This window comes from Typopeltis vanoorti, unplaced genomic scaffold (genome assembly GCF_054136105.1).
Source record: "Typopeltis vanoorti isolate ZY-2024b unplaced genomic scaffold, IOZ_Tvanoo_1.0 HiC_scaffold_24, whole genome shotgun sequence".
Taxonomy (NCBI): Eukaryota; Metazoa; Arthropoda; class Arachnida; order Uropygi; family Thelyphonidae; genus Typopeltis; species Typopeltis vanoorti.
The window spans coordinates 101,999-122,201 of record NW_028328064.1 but is presented as its reverse complement, the minus strand read 5'-3'; the positions used below and the strand labels follow the sequence as shown (position 1 = coordinate 122,201).

The following is a 20,203-nucleotide window of genomic DNA, read 5'->3' as shown; positions in this document are numbered from 1 at the left end:
GCCTCTGAATCGTCTCCACTGCTACCTCAACCCCAAGAAACCCAGGGGACCAGACTTGAGCACAGTAATCCAGATGTGGACATATCAAGGTCTTATAAAGAGGAATAACTTCCTTATCTCATTTATATACAAATTAAAACAGCAATGGCCCCAACATTGAACCTTGTAACACACCACTGACCTCAATTCTGTCCCTCCATATACCTTTTGATATCTGTCTAGCAGCCACCCTCTGATCCACTTAACCAGTGTCCTATCCATCCCCATTTGTTCTAATTTCCATGTGGTATTCTGTCAAATACCTTTGCAAAATCCAGCAGAATCATTGTGGCCATTTCCTTTATCCAACTCTGCTGTTACTATTATAAAATCAATTAATCCTTCACAAAACTATGTTGCTCCCTCATACGGTATCATCATTCTTATCCACCCATTCTTGAAATCTCTTTTTGACCAACTTTTCTAGCTTTTATCACTACCATGCCTGAGATATTGATCAGTCTATAATTTACTACTGCAGTCTTAGAACTTCCCTTGGAACTCTACCAGAGCTGAGATTTAAAGGGCCTAGTCAGCAGCATTGCCAGTTCCCATGCACATTCTCACATGACCGATGCACATTCTCACATGACCTGAGCTGATATCCTATCTAACCCCACTGTTGTATTTACATTGAGATTGTGCAATATTATTATTATATGTGGGCACCTAAATGGAGTCCAAAAACTCATTGCAGGAGACCCAATCTATCCACACCATCATATCTCTCCTTGAACCCATTTAACAGACAAAGCACTCACAACTGACTTTGGCAACCTGTTCCACTCATTCACAACTCAAGCAAAAAAATCTAGTCCTCACACCCTTACTACCTATACCTTTATTCAACTTCCAGAGATGACTCCTTATTCTGGTACCTCTAGCCAAGTGTTGAAATATTTCCTCTGCATCAATTCTATAAAATCCTTTAAGCAACTTAAATGTTTCCATCATATCACCTTTTGTTCTCCTATAAACCAACTACTTCTGCAATCCACATGCCCTAAATCTATCCTCATAGGAAACATTCTACAGGCTACTCACCATCTAGGTCACTCGCCTCTGAATCCTCTGCACAGCTTCCTCATCCGCAAGAAATCCTGGGGATCACACTTGACAGTAATTCAGATGTAAGCATAAAAGGCCTTATAAAGAGGAATATTCTAAGAACCTCCAATTCATGGACCTCTGTTCCCACATTAGTGTCTGTCACATATGTTGAAGCAGTAAGCTCACCAGGATGATATACCCTTGCAAAGTGATTACTCAGTAACGCAACTATTTTAACTGTTTTTGTCACCTTGTGACCATCATCACTCATTAAGATTAACATTCCATAGTCATTCTTCCTTTTACTTGCCACATAATTTAAGAACATTTTGGGATTTCCTTTGGCCTACTCAGCTAGATTCTTCTCATAATCTGATTTAGCCTTCCTTGCCATGTTGGTCACCTTTCTTGTCTAAGCCTTGTACTGTTCATGAATTTGCTGGTAACTTTTCTCTTTATGTACACTTCACAGCATTTCGTTCTTCTTTAGCTCATGCTTAATGATATTACTCATCCATCTAATTCCTACTCGATTAACCTTCCTTACCCTAGGTATACAATTTAATACTGCTTCCTCTAGATGATCCTTAACTGTATTCCATGCACTACTAACATTGTTAGCTAGCAGTGTTTTAAGCCATTGTACAGATTTAAGCTTCTTCCTTAAGCTTGCCATAATCACCTGCCTTGTAGTACCACATATACCTTCTTGACAGAATGCTCCTCATGTTGTACAGTCTCTCAAGTCAAGATCACATGGTCACTTTCACCAATTGGAATCAATGATAGCTCTTCTGATCCTATGACCAGGTCCAATACTCTCACACCCCCCTAGTCCCCCCCCCCCCATCACATGCCGCCTCAAGTAATTCTCTCTCAGTAGGTGTATAAATTCAATTTCCTTCCTGCCACGTGATCGTTCTTCCTTTCAGTCCTATATCTCCATAGTTGAAATTCAGCATAATAATCACTCGACCTGTGCTCGTACTAATTTGGCAATGCATGTCTTTCAGATCATCTGTGGAACTCCCTGGCCTATAGCAACAATCAACTGTATATTTTGTCTTACTGACTTAAAATCTCACACCAGACTGCTTCAAATGAACAGCCACCCTCCAACCTATCTCCTATTAGTTTTGGCTGCGATTCATCTGCTATCATCAGCAGTACCCATCCTATCTTTTCTATCTTCCCTGAAAATACCAAATCCTCTACCCCTATAACTACATAATCTGTTTTGTGTTTCACTACATTTATTCCATTCTATGGAACAGTCTTCCTCATGATGCAACTATATGAAGGATGTAATTGGTTCTACTGAATACAACTTTAGTATCTATGCTGACACATCAGTTCATATAGACAAATTCTTATTTGGTTTGTACAGCAGCTTTATATCTCCTACTTCGCACACAGAACCAGCGCTAGGGTCTTTGCCGCCCGCATGCAATTTCTATCTAAGCACCCCTGTAACGATCCGGGCGTGTGTGGTTCTTTTATGATAATAAAAATTTTAATTATTTGAAATTTCTTAAATAAATTTTGACAGAACAGCCACACGTTGGTTCGCTAAATGTGATGAACCGGGGGCGTTGACTAGGCAGGATAATCGTTAAAAACCCGAATATTCAAAAAATTCTCAAACATTAAAGCAAATTTTGATAGAGCCACTTCACTTTAATCATTGAATATAATGATACAGGGATTATAGCCTTCTAAAGAAACTAAAGTTTAAAAAATTCTTGCATTTTACAAGTTACTAAATTCTTAGTAACTTATAAAAATTATTAAAATTTTTTTACAAGTGGAACTATCTTTTAGGAAAATAAAAGAAACTCAAGATAAATGAGAAAAATAAAAGAATTCAGAAATAATTAGAACATTTAATGTAAGTATTCAAAAAATAACATCTTTACAGAATAACAGAAAATACATTAAATTACATAAATATACTTGAAATTTTTTAAATTAAAATTTTAGGGTTTTTGATTTCATATTCACAAAGTTAGAAATAATGGTCTTAACGTCTAATTCCGCACATATCATTTTCAATAGCTATTAACGCCAAACTAACAAGTCTTTTTTTGTGACTTATTTGTTCTTAAGTAGGTTTTAATGAATTTCAACTCGGAAAAGAAATGTTCACCGCTCGCTACACTAACAAGTAAGGTTAATAGTATCCTTAAAGCAATTGAAAAGTTAGGGAAAGATAAATTATTGGACATAATAAAATTAAGAATATCAAAATGGTTTTGAATATTTAAATTATCCTTCTGAAAAATATCCTGGAAAGCACATAACTCGTCATATAGTTCTCTTGCATTTATGTCTTTATTGTCGACATCCTTCAAGAGAATCTCTAAATCGTCACAATTTTTTCGTAAATCTTCGTTATTAATTTGTAGTAATCTATACAAGAAATTGAAATTATCATAATATGTTTTTAGTTGTTCAAAACGTTCTATTAACGAACACATTACAATGTCTATAAGTGTATAAAACACATTCACTCTAAATTTATCTTCTGGCGATTGTGAAGTTTCGTCATGATGCTTGTAGTCAAATTACCGTGTCTTCTTTCGTCGAACTTCCGTACCATTTTTAAATTCTTGTTCTCCATCCACCTCTTCACTCAGTTCTTTTGCCGTTTTTAGAACTTCTTTAAAATTTGTATCTGATCGATACTCTTGTAAGAATATTTTTAAGTTTTCAATAGATTTTAAAGCAAGTGTAATGTTCATATTTTTGTCTTGAAGCATTTTACTCACAGGGTTTATTCTGTTAAGTAAATCATGCCAAGTTATAAGAGAACAAATAAATTTGTAGTCCTTTATTTTAGCACATAATGTTTGTGCTTCATGCTGAGTTTCTTTATTAAAATTTTCATTATTTAAAATTTCAAAAAGTGCATCGTAAATTTCTCCTAACTGATATCGTAGAGGGCGGATTGCATTAATTTTACTTTCCCATCGTGTTTCTGATGGCTGTTTCAATGTTAAATTTTTTACGAACTTTAAAAAGATTGCCCAACGTTTGTAAGAAAATGAAAAGAAATTGTATATTTCTTGAATAATTGCAAAGAAACTAATTGTATCTTTATTAAATAGAAACTAATTGTTTCTATTTAATGATTAAATTTAGTGTATAAGCAGCACATGGCATGTAAAAAGCTCAAGGATTTTTGTTCAAAAGCAAATTTTGGAGCCCATATTTTTTCCCTTTCATATTTGCCCCATTGTCATACCCTTGACCTTGCGTGTCTTAAATGGGAATGTTCCATTTTTCCAGTTGTTCCATTAGTTGTGCAACATAAACCACAGGACATGGTTTACGTTGCACATAAACCACGTCATGTAGAATCCGATATATCTGCAAAACCTAAAAAGTTTTCCCTGATCTTTTTAGGTTTTTAGTTTTTTCCTAATCTTTCTGCAAGCAAGCATTTAGCCTGCTCTCGCTGCAAAATTGTAAACAGCCGGCAATATACAATTTTTTTTTTTAATTTGGTGTATCCAGTCTTATTTTAATATTGATCATTCTAAGAATTTTTTGTTTTTATGATAAAAATTTTGTTTCTTAAAAATGAACTTATGAACCGTGCCCCGGCGGCAGTGCCCCCCCCCCTTCGTAGCGGTGCCCGCATGCCTGCTTCTGCCAGCCTTGTTCGCACACATCTGTAATATCATTCAGTGAGATGAAGCTGTGAACTCCATGTTATGTACATCAGGTTGATTTCTCAGCAAAGCAGAAACTTATTAGCTGATCAATATCTTCTACATCTACCACCAACACACACACCATCCACATTCATTCTGTCCTTTACTTGCAGCACAATGACAAAATTCTTTTAGGATGTACTTGGCTTCCATAAAATACTTTTAACATTTTCTGAGACTTGCCTAGACTTAATTTTTATAACTGAAGTCATCCTTATATACATAATATTCCTTCTACATTCATATTTTTCTTGAGATCTAATGCTTAATAAGACTGCACATCCATTCTTCAAACTCTAGGGATGCATTCTGATAGACTGCAGTAGACACAACATTCTGCAGGCCTGCTTAATGCTATTTGCTAGTCATCATTTCAGTATTTTTTTAAAGCTTCCTATGCACTGCCAATATCCTTTCCATCCAGCAATTGTTATCATGGGAGATAAAGCCTAGTATTCTCTTCAACTGATCATAATTTCCTGCTTTGTAATTCAGCATGCAAATTTTTCTGAGCAGGACACATATAATTAACTATTTCCCAGTAGTTCTCTGAAGGAGGGGGGGGGGGGTTCTGTGCAGGTATCTCTACACAGAACATCTCCAAATTTTTGGAGAATCATATTTCAAATTCAAAGCATTTTCTTTGTAATTTCAAATTAGTTTTGACCTATGGTCATGAAGATCTCCTGGGAATTCTAGTTCCTGGGAAGTAGAAAAACTGACATACCTTATTATTACTATTCAAATCAACTTTGTAAAGCTGAAATAGAATACAAAAAAAGGATGAGCTCAAAAAAATCTTTCCTTAAACTAAGGAAATTCTCTTTGAAATGTTGCTATTAGGCAATCATTCCTTTTATGCATGCTTACTTCTTTGCATATTTTTTTTTTTTATAAAGGTGACTGGTGACCAATAAGAAACTAATGTTTCCAAAATGTTGTAACATGATCTGACACTAGTTGGAACATTTTGTATTAAGATATCACTATAATTTGAAAATCAGGCCAAAGTAATTTAAAAGAACATAAAAAGTGCATGATAAATAAATTTTACCTCACTCTCTCGTTTGTTTACTGTTTTTTGTACCTCTTCATATTCTTCCTGGCCTTCATCTGACGACATATAATAACCTTTGAAAAAAATGTTTCATATTAAATATTCTGAAAATCTTTTACATAAATTAAAAATAAGTTTCATATATAAAAAGGTTATATAAGTGAATTATTTGAATTTTGATCCTCTTGGAGATTAGTAGGCAAGAGTTATCAGCCACTAGAGTGTAGAAAAGAAGAAAAAAAAAACATCCAAACCAAGCAGAACCATAGCAATCGTAGCATATTTAATGAATGTTATAGATTATTAATTTCGCATTACTGGTAATCAAAAATAATTTCTTAAACTTTCAGTTATGGTTATATCAACATACTTCTCGTGAATATTGAACTTACTTAACTGCGTGTTAAACAACAAATTACATGATAACCATAGTAATTAACTTTAATGAAATGAAAGTACAGATATTTCTGTACAGAAAGTACAGAAATATCTATACTTTCATTTCATTAAAGTTAATTACTGTGGTAATTGTGTAATTTGTTATTTATAGTCATGCAAGTAAAACAGGCAAGTTAGGAAAATTATCCTTTCTTTTAAGCTTACACGGTGATTCGAATGCATTTTTGAAAATTATGGAGACAACTACCGTGTTTGAATAAAAATTTTAGTTTAATATAACTAAAATCTACATTCGACGTTTCGATCTTTATGTCAAGGTCATCTTCTGGAGCATACAACTGTACACAGAAAACAAGCTACACTACACTACAATCAGTTTGATTGTAGTGTAGCTTGTTTTCTGTGTATAGTTGTATGCTCCAGAAGATGACCTTGACATAAAGATCGAAACGTCGAATGTAGATTTTAGTTATATTAAACTAAAATTTTTATTCAAACACGGTAGTTATCTCCATAATTTTCAAAAATGCATAGGAAAATGATCAGTTTTACAAGCTTTGTGCTCGGATTGTCTTTCTCAAAAAATGTCATGATCAAAAGTTATTCCTACATTTGCTAGATTTAGAGAAACTATTCGGTTGCCTGGAGATCACACAATTTATATTGCATTAGTTTTTCCTTGATATGGAACCAACTTCGAGTCACTAAAAAAAGATTTAGCATCTAATATTCAGTCCATTTTAGATCTTGAAAGAAGGATTTCAGTTATTCTGGATGACAAATTACTGAATATTGTTCTATGTGTTTCTAAACAATCTTTAGCCCGTTCTTATGAAAGACATTCCTACAGACTGATGCAAAAATATGAATCATTATACTGTAAGTAATAAATTACTTCTGATAACATTCCTACTAATAAATGGGTTGCGAATATTTCTGGACGTCCATTGTCTCTTGTTGAGACAATGAAGCCAATTAGCTAAAAGCCATTTAGGTACCATTTTGCTTTGTACCTAAACGCATCCCATATCTTGATTTTTTGCATAACATTGAACACAATCTGTCAGAACTTTCAAGCAAAGATGCTAATAAACTATGCTTTGAAGTTGTTGTTTTACTCTTTAAAAGCAAATTACCTCCATGCAATTTATCTAGTGCTGAAACCAGTGTGCTGTTTTCATTAAGATAAGAGAACGATATATCTATTTCAAAAACAGATAAAAGCATAGTCGATAAGGCCGACTATGAAAGGAAGATATGCTGCCTTTTACAGGACACCTCCACCTATTAAGAAATTAGTTATAACCCTATAAAAACACAAATTAAAGAATTAAATAAACTGCTTGATGAAGTTGTTAGTCGGGATCTAAATACTTCCGACAAGTTGTGCACTCATTTTGGAAAAATTCCTCATTTATATGGTTTCCCAAAAACTCATAAAGAAAGTTATCCATTAAGATCCGTCATGAATTGTATTAACTCTCCCACCTATAGAATTGCTAAATTTCTGTCACATTTATTAACTGCCCATACTGGACAATCCAGATCATTCATCAAGAATTCCACACATTTTCTTGAGAAAATCAAGGATATTCAAATACAAGTTGGATTTGCTAGTCAGCTTTGACATTGCTTTCCTCTTTACCAACATTCCAATGATGATTAATCTTATCTTATGATATTGCAAGGATTTTTGAATTTGTTATAGAATCAGGATATTTCAGATGGAAAAACAAGATCTACAGACAAGTTGAAGGCACTGCCATGAGTAGCCCTCAGTCTCCATCTTTGGCAAACTATTCTTTGAATTATCTGGAAGATACTTGTTCTCATCCGTTCATCCCCAACTCTCTCAATGGTTTCTTTATGTTGATGGTTTTGCTGTTTGGCCTCATTCTGCAGATGAAGTTACCACTTTCCTATAATGGATCAATAGCCTTCATCCATGCATTTAATTCACAATGGAGAAAGAAAAGGCTGGTAGTTTACCATTCTTTGATATCCTTATTGACACAGCCTCTAGTAATTTATCAACCAGTGTTTACTGAAAACCTATCTTTACTGGCAGATACATTAATCAAAATTTTGCTCATCACACCTCTCAAAAAATTGATGTTATGAAGCCTTTAATTAATAGAGCACATAATGTGTGCTCCTCTCCCTCAAGCTTACAACAAGACCTTCTCACTATCAAAACTTTAATGGAATTTAATGGTTACAACCTTAATCAAATTTAGCAGATAATTGACTCCTATGTTCTAACACCTCATGATTCTTCAACAGACTGCAGGGTTCCAATCTCTTATAATTTTTTTATCTGACTGATTGGAAGACTTTTGAAGTATCACCTTAGTTCCACATATTTTCCTATCAACAAAATTTCTCATTGTTGGGATATACAAAAGACAAACTGTCACCTCTATTAGCTGGCATTTACCAGATACCTTGTGGATATAATCCGACATACATTGGGCAGACAAGCTGTTCTGTGGAAAAAATAATTAATAAACATCAGTATTATATTAAATACATGAAACCTCAAAAGTCTGGTCTGGCACAACATAGTATTGATAATAAACACAGTATCCAGTGGGATGAAGCTCATCTTCTCCATAAAAGCAGTTTTAAATATGACTGCCTTTTCAAAGAAAGTTTGCAAAGCCCTTTTACATTGCCCAAATCTGAATGTGAACGATTGTCTATCTCTCTCAAAAGTTTGGGAGATTCTAATTTTATATAACTATCAAAAATAGTTTTTAATAATATTTTTTATCAATATTAATTTCTAGCACATGGTTTCAGGCTGGCTGTTTAACTTGTTTAACTGGGCGTCTGCAGGTTAAACAAGGCCCCCCCCCCCCATTGTTTTCACCAGGGAACCAGGGCAAACAGCAAAAAGTTAGCTACTAACAAATCAGAACAGGGCAAACAGCAAAAAGCCAGAACAAATCCTAAAGCTCACCCCAACTCAACATCACTAGAGTTCAAGATCGGTACTATCAACATAAGAAGCCTAAATGGCAAAGAAATGGAGCTAGCTGAGAAATTGGATAAGTACCAGATAGACATAATACGGGTGACTGAAACAAAAAATGCAAAAACTGGTGAGCGCTTTCTGAGCAATAAATACAAAATGTTATTTTCAGGCAATGACAATCGAAGAAAACAAGGAGTAGCCATAGTATTCAACACAAAATACGAGGCTAATCTTCTTGAATGGCAGTCAGTCTCAAGTAGAGTAATGTGGACAAATATGAGAATGGGGAACTGGACAATGAGACTTATCTGTGCTTAGGGTCCCACAGAAGGTTCTACTAAGGTAGAAATGGAGGAATTTTTTGAGGCTTTAGAGAAAGCAAACTGACATTATGAAAAAGGAAAAGTTGGTCCTTGTTGCAGATCTAAATAGCAGCGTAGGAAATGATTGTCAGACATACAAAAATATTTTGGGAAAATTTTGAGAAAAGAGCAAAGCTAATAATAATGGCAAATACCTGTTGGATTTATGCTCAGGACATGAACTGGTTAGTACTAACACAATGTTATAACATAAAAATGTGCACAAATTCACATGGAAAGAAGTGGCAAGGAATAAGAAAAGTCTCATTGACTATGTTATTGTTGATAGTGACGTTTTCTTCCTGGTGCAGGACACCAGAGTGTACAGAGGATTTGAAATTGGAAGTGATCACATTTAGTGTTGAGCAGGATAAAATTGAATTTCATATTGAAAAGAAGAACATATAAGAAAGTTTTAAAGCGAATAAAAGTTGAGTAGCTCTGAGATATGAACTGTAGACTACACAAAGATAATTGAAAAAAAAAATGAAAGCGTTTGAGAACAGGAACCAAACCTTGTAGATTCAGTGGTAAGCCGTGAAGAAAACATTGCTTGATTCAGCCAGAGAGGCTGTGGTGAGGTTGTCAGCAGGGATAGAAAAATCAGAACTCCATGGTGGACACAGGAAGTTAAAGAGGCAGTGAAGGAAAACAAGAAAGGATATCAAAAGTTTCTGGCAAATATGTCAGCTTGTGCTCTTAGAGAATACAGAGACAAATGTAAGAAAGCTAAACACTGTAAAACTAGCTAAACAAAAGTCATGGGAGGACTTTGGCAAGAACATAGAAAATAAATATCAAGGATATTTATTTTCTAATTTTCTTTTGTAATTACTTTGAAAAATTGCTAAATTATTATTATTATTATTATTTGACACCTCCAGGGAGTCCAAAGACTCACTGAGGGAGTGTGTGCCAACAGCATCGAACAATTGGTCCCCTTCCAACTACTAACCGCGCTCAAACTTACTTAACTGAGCCATTAGTAGCAGAGGCTCTACCAATCAACCAACCTTTGCCGGCACAAGCAGTGATAGCAAAGTGATAAAAAACACTCAACAGGTATGTAGTCAGGAATACATATCTATACTTGAAGTAGAAAAAGCCATCAAAGGCCTGAAATGTGGAAAGGCAGCTGGAGTAGATGATATTTAACCAGAAATGCTCAAGTATGGAAGTATAAAAGTCTTACAGTGGCTGCACTGCATAGTTCAGAAGTCTTAGACAGAGAGATGAATTCCAGATGATTGGAGTAGAGCTCTCATAATACCCATATATAAAAAAGGGAAATAAAACTGAATGTGAGAATTACAGGTATTTTTCTACTGAATGTTCCTGGTAAGATTTATGCAAGTATACTTGAGAAATGGTTGAGTAGGATTGTGGAAGAAAAGCTTGGTGAAGAACAAGCTGGATTCAGGCCAAATAGAGGCTGTCAGGATCAGATCTTCACTTTACGACAAACAGTTGAAAATCATGGGAATATAACGAAGATCTGTATTTAAGCTTTGTAGATCTGGAAAAGTCATATGATGTGCCAAGAGAGAAGCTATTTAATAAGCTACAGTTATATGGTGTGAATGGGGGACATTATATCTAGCAATACTTAGTCTTTATTTGAGTTGTAAGTCAGCAGTTAGAATTGAAGGAAGTGTAAAAACTATGTAGCTTAAAAAATTCCAAAGCACATTACATCGATTTTTTTACATAGGTCAAGTCCCATGAGAACTGTAAATAACCTTGTTTGTTTCTATTTATTTTTTGCAAAATATTAATATGGTTAACCCCATGGGACGTGAATGTATTTACTGTTTTAACGTCAAAAACAAAGCCAATACTTTCCCAGGAGAACTTTGTATATGTTTATAGTTATGTGTAAGCGCGCTGGAAAAGTTGTTCATTAGTTTTGTATATATGAGTTGCTTTCTGCGTTAACACCTTTAAAGTTAGTTTTCAAGAGTGCCGCTAGGTTTAGCGAAGTTTCGGAGGGCCCGACAGGACATGCAAAGTATCAAAGAGATCCGCTAGTTTTAGAGAAAAGTTTCTGTGCCCAGCAAAATACGATCAAAAGAATGCATGGAGGAAAACAAAGAGCTGGTCAAACTTAAAAGAAAATGAAAGAGTCATGCCGATTTCTTTGGGATTTACTACCCTTAGTGCAAGGTCACAAAATTAAAAAGTGACTGAGCCAAGTATAAGGGTCTTCCCGGTTCCAGTCGCCTGAAAGTGGAGCTTCCAGGCCAGAGAGAGTTCAGTTACTTACGAACCACGACTGTTAAAGTAAACATTGATAAAAGAAACTTCCCTCGTAAGAGGGAAGGAAATCTACCCGAAGTTTTATTTAGTCTTATGCCAATGAAAAAATGATATATTGGTGGCACAGTCTGACAAAATAAATTTCCAGTTTTCATAGGCATTCGACTAGTAAAAATATACGGAAGGTGGATAATCATAGTACGCAGTAGAGTAAATGAGAAAGGATAACAGAGATAAAGTGCAGTAGAGTAAAGCTATAAAGAATTAGGAATAGAATAAAGATAGAAGAGAGTAAAGTAAAGAGATATTACATATATAGGCAGACAAATAGATATTACAGAAGTACAGGAAGATGATTTAATGTTAAATCTGGTGTCAGACAAGGATGTACATTATCCCCTCTGTTATTATCTATATGGATCACAGTATGAAGGAAAGTGGTATTAAACCTGATAAATGTTTTGCTTTATGAGGATGATGTTATACTTCTAAATAAATCCACTACAAGTCTGTAGGATTCCCTGACCAAATTGAATAACTGCTGCTGTCAGGTGTGTGACAAGGGTGTATATTATCTCCACTGTTATTCATCATCTATATGGATCATATTATGAAGAAAAGTGGTATTAAATCTGATATCAAAATTGGAGATGTTAATGTTAGCTCTTTGCCTTATGCGGATGATGTTATACTTCTAAATAAATCCGCTACAAATCTGCAAGATTCCCTGACTAAATTGAATAACTGTTGTAATGCAATAGATATGATATGAAGGTCAGCAATAACAAGACAAAGACAATGAAAACAGGCAGAAGCATTGAAAATATCAACTGCATTATGAATGGAGAACCTATAGAACAAGTGAAACTTTTCAGTTACTTAGGCAAGATTTTTAGTGAAGATGGTAAATTAAATATGGAAATAGACAATAGAATCAACAAAGCTGGTATGGTAGCAAGTCATCTGAATAAATTATATGGAATAAGAGAGAAATTAGTCAAAACACTAAATTAGCTGTATACAATACAGTGTTCAAACCAATTTTAACTTATGTATCTGAGAGCTGGGTCAGAAGTACACTTCAAAGACTAGAGACTGCAGATATGAGTCCTGAGAAAGATTAGGGCATGAACAGATGGCATCAACGGCAATAGCATATTAAAAATGAGGATATTAGGCAAGAACTTGACATTGTCAGCATCCAGGAATGTGTTAGCAGAGCTAATCTCAGGTGATATGGTCAATTAAACAGTATGGGCAAGGAAAGATTAGCAAAACAAATGTTCTGTGCCAGGTTGGCAGAAAAAAGACCCAGAGGAAGGCCAAGATATAAAAAATATAAGATCTCATAATATTGGAGTCTTGTCAGGTAACAGATTCATTTGGAGGAAAATTGTAGATAGGAAGCAAGTTTTATGATGTAAATTTTTCATGTAGTACTATCATATCCTGTACACTCTTTGAGGATACATGTCAAGAATTTGATTATGATCATGATCACATTCTCAATTAGTTGAAAATTTGTTTTGGCATTTCTCATTAACATGGTTATTATCAGTGGTGAGCTATAAGGGGCTCGCCCAAAACCTCTGTTAAATTTTTCTCAAATTTGTGAGCCCCTTGTTTTTCTTGTTTACTTTTTTATTTTTCAGAAAAAAAAAAAAAAAAAAAAAAAAAAAAAAAAAAAAAAAAAAACATTTTTAAAATATATTAAGCGAAAAACTCATACGGTAACCTAACAAAGTGATTTTATTAAATAAAATATAGTTACTATTACTACCATTTTACAAATAAGAAATCACTTTTGGTAATTGTATATAAATAAATGGGACTATAAAATAATGCCCCTTGATTGGTACCGTTGATTATCACTTGAAGTATAAAAACAAAAGAGAAATATAACGTACTTCAATATTATTGTTTAGATAATATTTATTATTTATAGATTGTTTGTCATAAAAACTTCTAGCACAAACAAAACAAATTTATTTTGTTTATAAAAAAATATGTGCGATTATAAAAGATTTTATTCTTATTATATTTTGATAGTTAAAAAATGTTTTTCTTATGTAAGATAAATGAACATAAATGATTGTGTGCAAATATTTCATGTTTAGATCATGAAATATTTGTTTAAAAATGATAGCCTTTAAAGGTTGATTGTCCCCCTCATACTTTTTGATTGGCATTTGTACACAAGCTGTATTAATAAACGTTTTTGTGTGAAATACGGCTTTTTTTTTTGCTCGACGATGCGAGCCCTTTGTTAAAATTTCCATAGCTCACCACTGGTTATTATGTCTTAACTGTATTCTATCAAATGTTTTTGTTAAATCAATTAACCACATGTTGCATCTATCGTTGGTCTATTTTTCTAAATCCTTGTTGCTCATCAGATAATTCAATTAAATTATTTATTATATTTCCAATTATTTTTGTGCATAATTTTAATGTACTGCAGAGTAGATTTATTACTCTGTAGATGATTTGATTCTGTCTCCATTCTCAAAGATTGGTATTGTTAAGCTCTTTGTCTGGTCAATTGGTTTGCTTTGAATAATGCATTTAGAATATGACAGTTCTTTTGCTAATTGTTTCACTCTATATTTTAATAGTTCATTCTTTATCTTATCTATTTCAGGTTAATTTTTTGTTTTTAAGTTCATCATTGAGAGTTTGTTTGATGTCATCGGTTTGGAAGATAAACAAGAAGTAGTTGTTATCAAGAAGGTCTATATGTGGAACTATAAGGTGGGTGATTATGAGAAGCTCTGCAGTCAACTAGCATCAATACACTGGATTGGTAAAATGTATAGAAAGGATGTTGATGGTGCATGGGAAATAAGGCAGTATCTAAAGCAATGCATAACTGCATACTAAGAGTTAAGCGAATAAAAAGAGTAGGGGGTGAGATGAATGAACAGTGAAATCGAGTACGCAGTGTTACAGAAGAAATTGTTATGGAGGAAGTACAAGACAGTTTGCAGTGATCAGATATATGAAGAATACAAACTGCAGGTCAGAAAAGTGACAAGCATGGTGAAAGAAGAAAAAGTAGAATATGAGAGGAGATTGGCCAGTCAGGTCAAAGCTAATCCAATGGAATTTTTCTGCTATGTTAAAAGCAAGAGAAAAAATAATTAGGTGGGTTGATGCTGGTGGATAGTTATTGTAGCAGAGTAACTATAGTAAATGATATAGGGGAATTATTTAACCAACACTTCACTGTATATCATAGTGGTGAATGATGCTGTGCAACATGTAAAAAGGAGGCAAGAATTAGAATTAAAGGTAAAAGAATTGGGTGTATCAAGTGTTGCTTCGGTTAGATGTTAATAAGGCTGTGGGAATGGATGACACCATGTATTTTTAAAGAATGTGCAAAAAAGTTAGCTATGCCTTGATCTGGTTATTTAATGAAAGTCTTGCAGTGGAGAAGGTTCCTAAGGAGTGGAAAGAAGGCAAAATAATATCTCTCCACAAGCATAGTTTGAGAACAAAAATTTACAATTATAGACCAGTCTGTATATCTGCAGTTGCGATCAAAGTGTTAGAAAAATTGGTTAGAAAATAAAATGCAGAATTTGGTTGATGGACATAAGATTCTCTGTGATGTCAGCATGGGTTTGTGAAGAGTAGGTCTTGTTTTAGCAACCTGCTTATGTTTTATGAAAGGTAACAAATGTGCTGGATAAGGGAGAATCATATACAGTGATATTCTTGGACTTGGCAAAAGCATTTGATATTTCAAATAAAAGGAAGGTGATTAGTGGCATGCCTCAGGATTCTGTTCTTGGGCCCCTACTTTTTAACTTATCCATTAATGACATTTCATGTGGATTGACTGAGGATATTCAAATGTTTGCCATGCCAATGATGCAAAGTTAAGTAGAATTATCAGGAACAGTGCTGATGTATACATGATAAGTTAGTGTATAAGCTGCAGAGGATAGGAATAGATAGTATATTGGTTAGGTGGATTGGAGATTAGTTCTCTGAATGATATCAGCAATACAGGATGTTGTAGCCTTATATCTCTATATCCCAAAGTGTTACACCTTGCATTTATTAACATTAAAACTGTAACCCCACTCATTTGTCCAAGCTAAAAGTCTATTAAAATCTTCCTGTAGAGAATTAGCATCAGCACTACTCCTGATAATTCTATCTAACTTTGCATTATTGGCAAATTGTGTATGATGGAGCAGTGCCTCAGAAAAGGAAGGTGACCAGTGGCATGCCCCAGGGTTCTGTTCTTGGGTCCCACTACTGTTCAACTTATTTGTTAATGTTATTTCATGTAGATTGACTGGGGATATTCAAACTTTTGCCAATAATGCAAAGTTAGGTAGAATTATCAGGAGTAGTCTGATAATTCTCTACATGAAGATTTTAATAGACTTTTAGCTTGGACAAATGAGTGGGGTTGAAGTTTTAACATTAATAAATGCAAGGTGTAACACTTTGGGATAAAGATATAAGGCTACATCCTGTATTGGTGGAGCTGCACTTCAGGAAGTGGATGAGATTGAGATCTTGGAGTGATGGTAGACAGTGGACTGAAGTTCAAGGGCACATTGCAAGTGTTACAAAGCCTGCACACTGTATTGCTGCTATGATAAAAAATACATGTAGGGGATAAAGAGGTGGTAGTGACTCTATATAAGGCATTGGTCAGACCACATATGGACTATTGTGCTCAAATTTGGTCACCCAGTTTTTGCTGTTATGTATAAACACTAGGGAGGGTCCAAAGACGAATGATCGAAGTGATATCAGGACTCCGAAGTGTTAGTTATGAAGTGCATTTGAGAGAATGTGGATTACAGAGGTTGATGGATAGAAGGGAAAGAGCAGATATGATAACTTTCAAGTTAGTTAAGAGATTCTATCAGATTAATACAAGGAATTATAAAAAGATTGGATGTTAAGATGGGAAGAACAAGAGGCCATCCCTGGAAGTTGTATAGATGTGATGAAGAAGAGTGTAAGGATGAGATTTTTTATGTAGAGAGTTGCGAGTGAATGCATCGCCAAAGTACAATGTGAATGTAGGAAGCGTAACTTCAAAACCCATTATGATAAACATGTTGCTGAGTCTGGGAGGGAGTGGATCTTTCAGGATGAGTCTGTTGACTCCATGGAGGTTACCAAAATAATAATAATCATTTCTGTTATTTCAAAAGTTATGTTATCCTCTTCATATACATCATTATCATTGATTATATCATCTTTGTTCTTTTCTGTGTAGATTTTGAAAATAATCTTTCAATTTATCAAATCCCATATTTGTTAGCTTTATACTTTCATTTGGTTCTTTCTTCTGAGTTTGTATTATTCTCTAAATTCTTCTCATACCACAAAAATTACATTCTAATTCTTTGGAATAGTTATCATCGTCAAATTCCTGCCATGTACATTCAAGGGAGTGTATGGGATATGATAGTACTACATGAAAAATTAACATCATTACTAACTTCCTATCTACAATTTTCCTCCAAATCAGATCTTATATTTCTATCATCTAAGGCACTTTTTTCCATATCAATATCCACTTATATCTTGGTCTTCCTCTAGGTCGTTTTCCTGCCAACCTGGCAGAAAACACTTGTTTTGCTAATCTTTCCTCCCCTATTCTGTTTAAGTGATCATACCACCTGATATTAGCTCTGCTAATGCATTCCTGGATGCTGACAATGTCAAGTTCTTTCCTAATATCCTCGTTTTTAATATGATATTGCCATTGATGCCATCTGTTCATGCCTCTAATCTTTCTCAGGACTCACATATCTGCAGTCTCTAGTCTTTGGTAAAACGTACTTCTGACCCAGCTCTCAGATCCATAAGTTAAAACTGGTTTGAACACTGTCTTGTATACAGCAAATTTAGTTCCGACTAATTTCTCTCTTATTGAATATAATTTATTCAGATGACTTGCTACCATACCAGCTTTGTTGATTCTATTGTCTATTTCCATATTAAATTTACCATCTTCACTAAAAATCGTGCCTAAGTAGCTGAAATGTTTTACTTATTCCACAGGTTCTCTGTTCACAATGCAGTTGATATTTTCAATGATTCTGCCTATTTTCATTGTCTTTGTCTTTTTATTGCAGACCTTCATACCACATCTATTACAACAGTTATTCAATTTAGTCAGGGGAAGAATCTTGCAGACTTGTAATGGATTTATTTAGCAGTATAACATCGTCTGCATAAAGCAAAGAGCTGACATTAACATCTCGAATTTTGATATTGTGTTTAATACTGCTTTCCTTCATAATGTGATCCATATATATAATGAATAACAGAGGGATAATGTCGATAATGGGACAATAAAGAGGGGATAAATCCTTGTCTCACACCAGATTTAAAATTAAACCAACTTCCTGTACTTCGTGCAATTCTAACTGCTGACTTACAACTCAAATAAAGACTAAGTATTGCTTAATATAATGCCCCATTGACACCATATAACTGTAGCGTATTGAATAGCTTCTCTCTTGGCACCTTGTCATATGCTAAGTTTAGTTTAATCCTTTATCCAAGTGTGAGCAAACAAAGTTTGTGCCTGAAAGTATCTTCAGGACTGGGTAAGGTAGTACAACACTGGGAAACTCGTTGCAAAGGTGGAGAAAGCTCTCGTCACTCCTATCTCAGTATCTCCCATAATGCAAAGCACATCTCCTTGCAGATATGTGTAATGCTATGCATTAAGGCAAGGGCCCCACTGGCATGAAATTTCTTCATGTTGTACCATCATTTTGTATTTTGGTTTAAGCCAATAAGAATACAATTTGTTCAGCTAAATCCCAAATTGTCAGCCCATCCCTGTTCGTTCAGTATCCAGGTAGATACCCAACAGGGTGCACTACGAGAAGGTGAGGATTGGACATTAGGTCAGAAGCCCTGGTCGGTTCTCCACATTCCTTTAAAGGCGATGTGGAGGTCTCCTCTCAGTTATACAGCTTTGACCCTTAAGCGCCTCCTATCTATTTCATATAGTTTTATATTCTTCATAAATTGAGATATTCGATTTGGTTAGTAGATATCTGTGAGATGCACTTTCCTTTTCTTTGACTAAACTTTTTACCTTTTCATTAAATCATGGTGTCCATCTCTGATTAGTTTTTGTATTAATTTTTTTTTCTCCTAATACTTTTTCTCTTCATACAGTGTCTTTAAAGGTTGTCCATTTTTCTTCTATTGTCTGTTGGTTTTTGTCTTTAATGTTTGTAGTTTATCTTTTCTGGTAGAGGTATCTTATACTTTCATTCTGGTGTAATACTATATCTTCTTCTCTGTATGTTGTGTTGTGTTGTGTTTTATTCTTTGACAGTTTTATTTTTCCAAGAACTTATGCTCATGTCCTATGTCTGCTAACGTTAAGACTGTTACATCAATTTAGTGAAGACAGTAAATGAAATATGGAAATAAACAACGATGGTAGGGTGTATACTGAATAAATTTATATGGAATGAGAGAGAAATTAGTCAAACACTAAGTAACTGTATATAAGACAGTGTTCAAACCTATTTTAATTTATTTCATCTGAGATCATCTGGGTTAGAAATAAAAAAAATAAAAAAAACTAATCAAAGAATCAAAGAATGGAGAGTGAACAGATGACATCAATAGCAAAATCATTAAAAATGAAGATATTATGAAGGAACTTGACACTATTAGCATTAAGGAATGTGTCAGCAGAGCTCATCTTAGGTGTTGTGGTCACTTAAAACAGAATGAAACATAGAGAGAGAGAGAGAGGAAAAGTTAGCAAAATGGGTGTTTGATGCCAGGATGGCACAAAAAAAGACCCAGAGGAAGATCAAGATTTAGGTGGATTGATGCAGTTTAGAAGTACCTTAGGAGACCAAAATAAGATACGACAACTTTGAAGTCCTCAGAAATAACATTACTTTGGAGCAAAACTGTAGATAGGATGCTGGTAATGATGCAACCTCTTCGTGTAGTAGTATCACAGCATGCTGTGCACCCTCTGATAATATATATGAGGAATTTATTGATAAATTCATGCATCATCAACAAATGATGATGCATGTGTTTTTTTACATAAATTATTTTGTGTAATATTTGATATTTTTATAAGAGGTATGTCAGCTAATCAATTCAGTAGCTCATAAGTGGGTTGACATGTACCAATAAAAATAAAATATCAATTATACTCACCTTCTTTTAACATTTTCAAACCAAAGATTGCAAATAGTGCAGTTGATATGTAATGGGTATACATCCGAGGAATAACTGTTGTTGCAAAACCAAGACAGGCTAAAAGAACAAAATGAAATACTTTTTTGATTTCAGCTATGTAAATTTAAACTTACAG

At 34.3% G+C, this 20,203-nt stretch overlaps 1 protein-coding gene across 1 annotated transcript in view; it reads right to left on the bottom strand.

Annotated features, from left to right (window-relative positions):
• The window catches only part of LOC150092161 (putative divalent cation/proton antiporter TMEM165), a 169,214-nt gene that overhangs the window by 48,245 nt on the left and 100,766 nt on the right, over window positions 1–20,203 (bottom strand). Inside the window, exons 3-4 of the mRNA XM_090415230.1 lie at window positions 20,047–20,145; window positions 5,860–5,936 (exon numbers count right to left, since the gene is read on the bottom strand). Of these exons, the coding sequence (XP_090271356.1) occupies window positions 5,860–5,936; window positions 20,047–20,145 (176 nt within the window). The remainder of the gene's footprint in view (window positions 1–5,859; window positions 5,937–20,046; window positions 20,146–20,203) is intronic.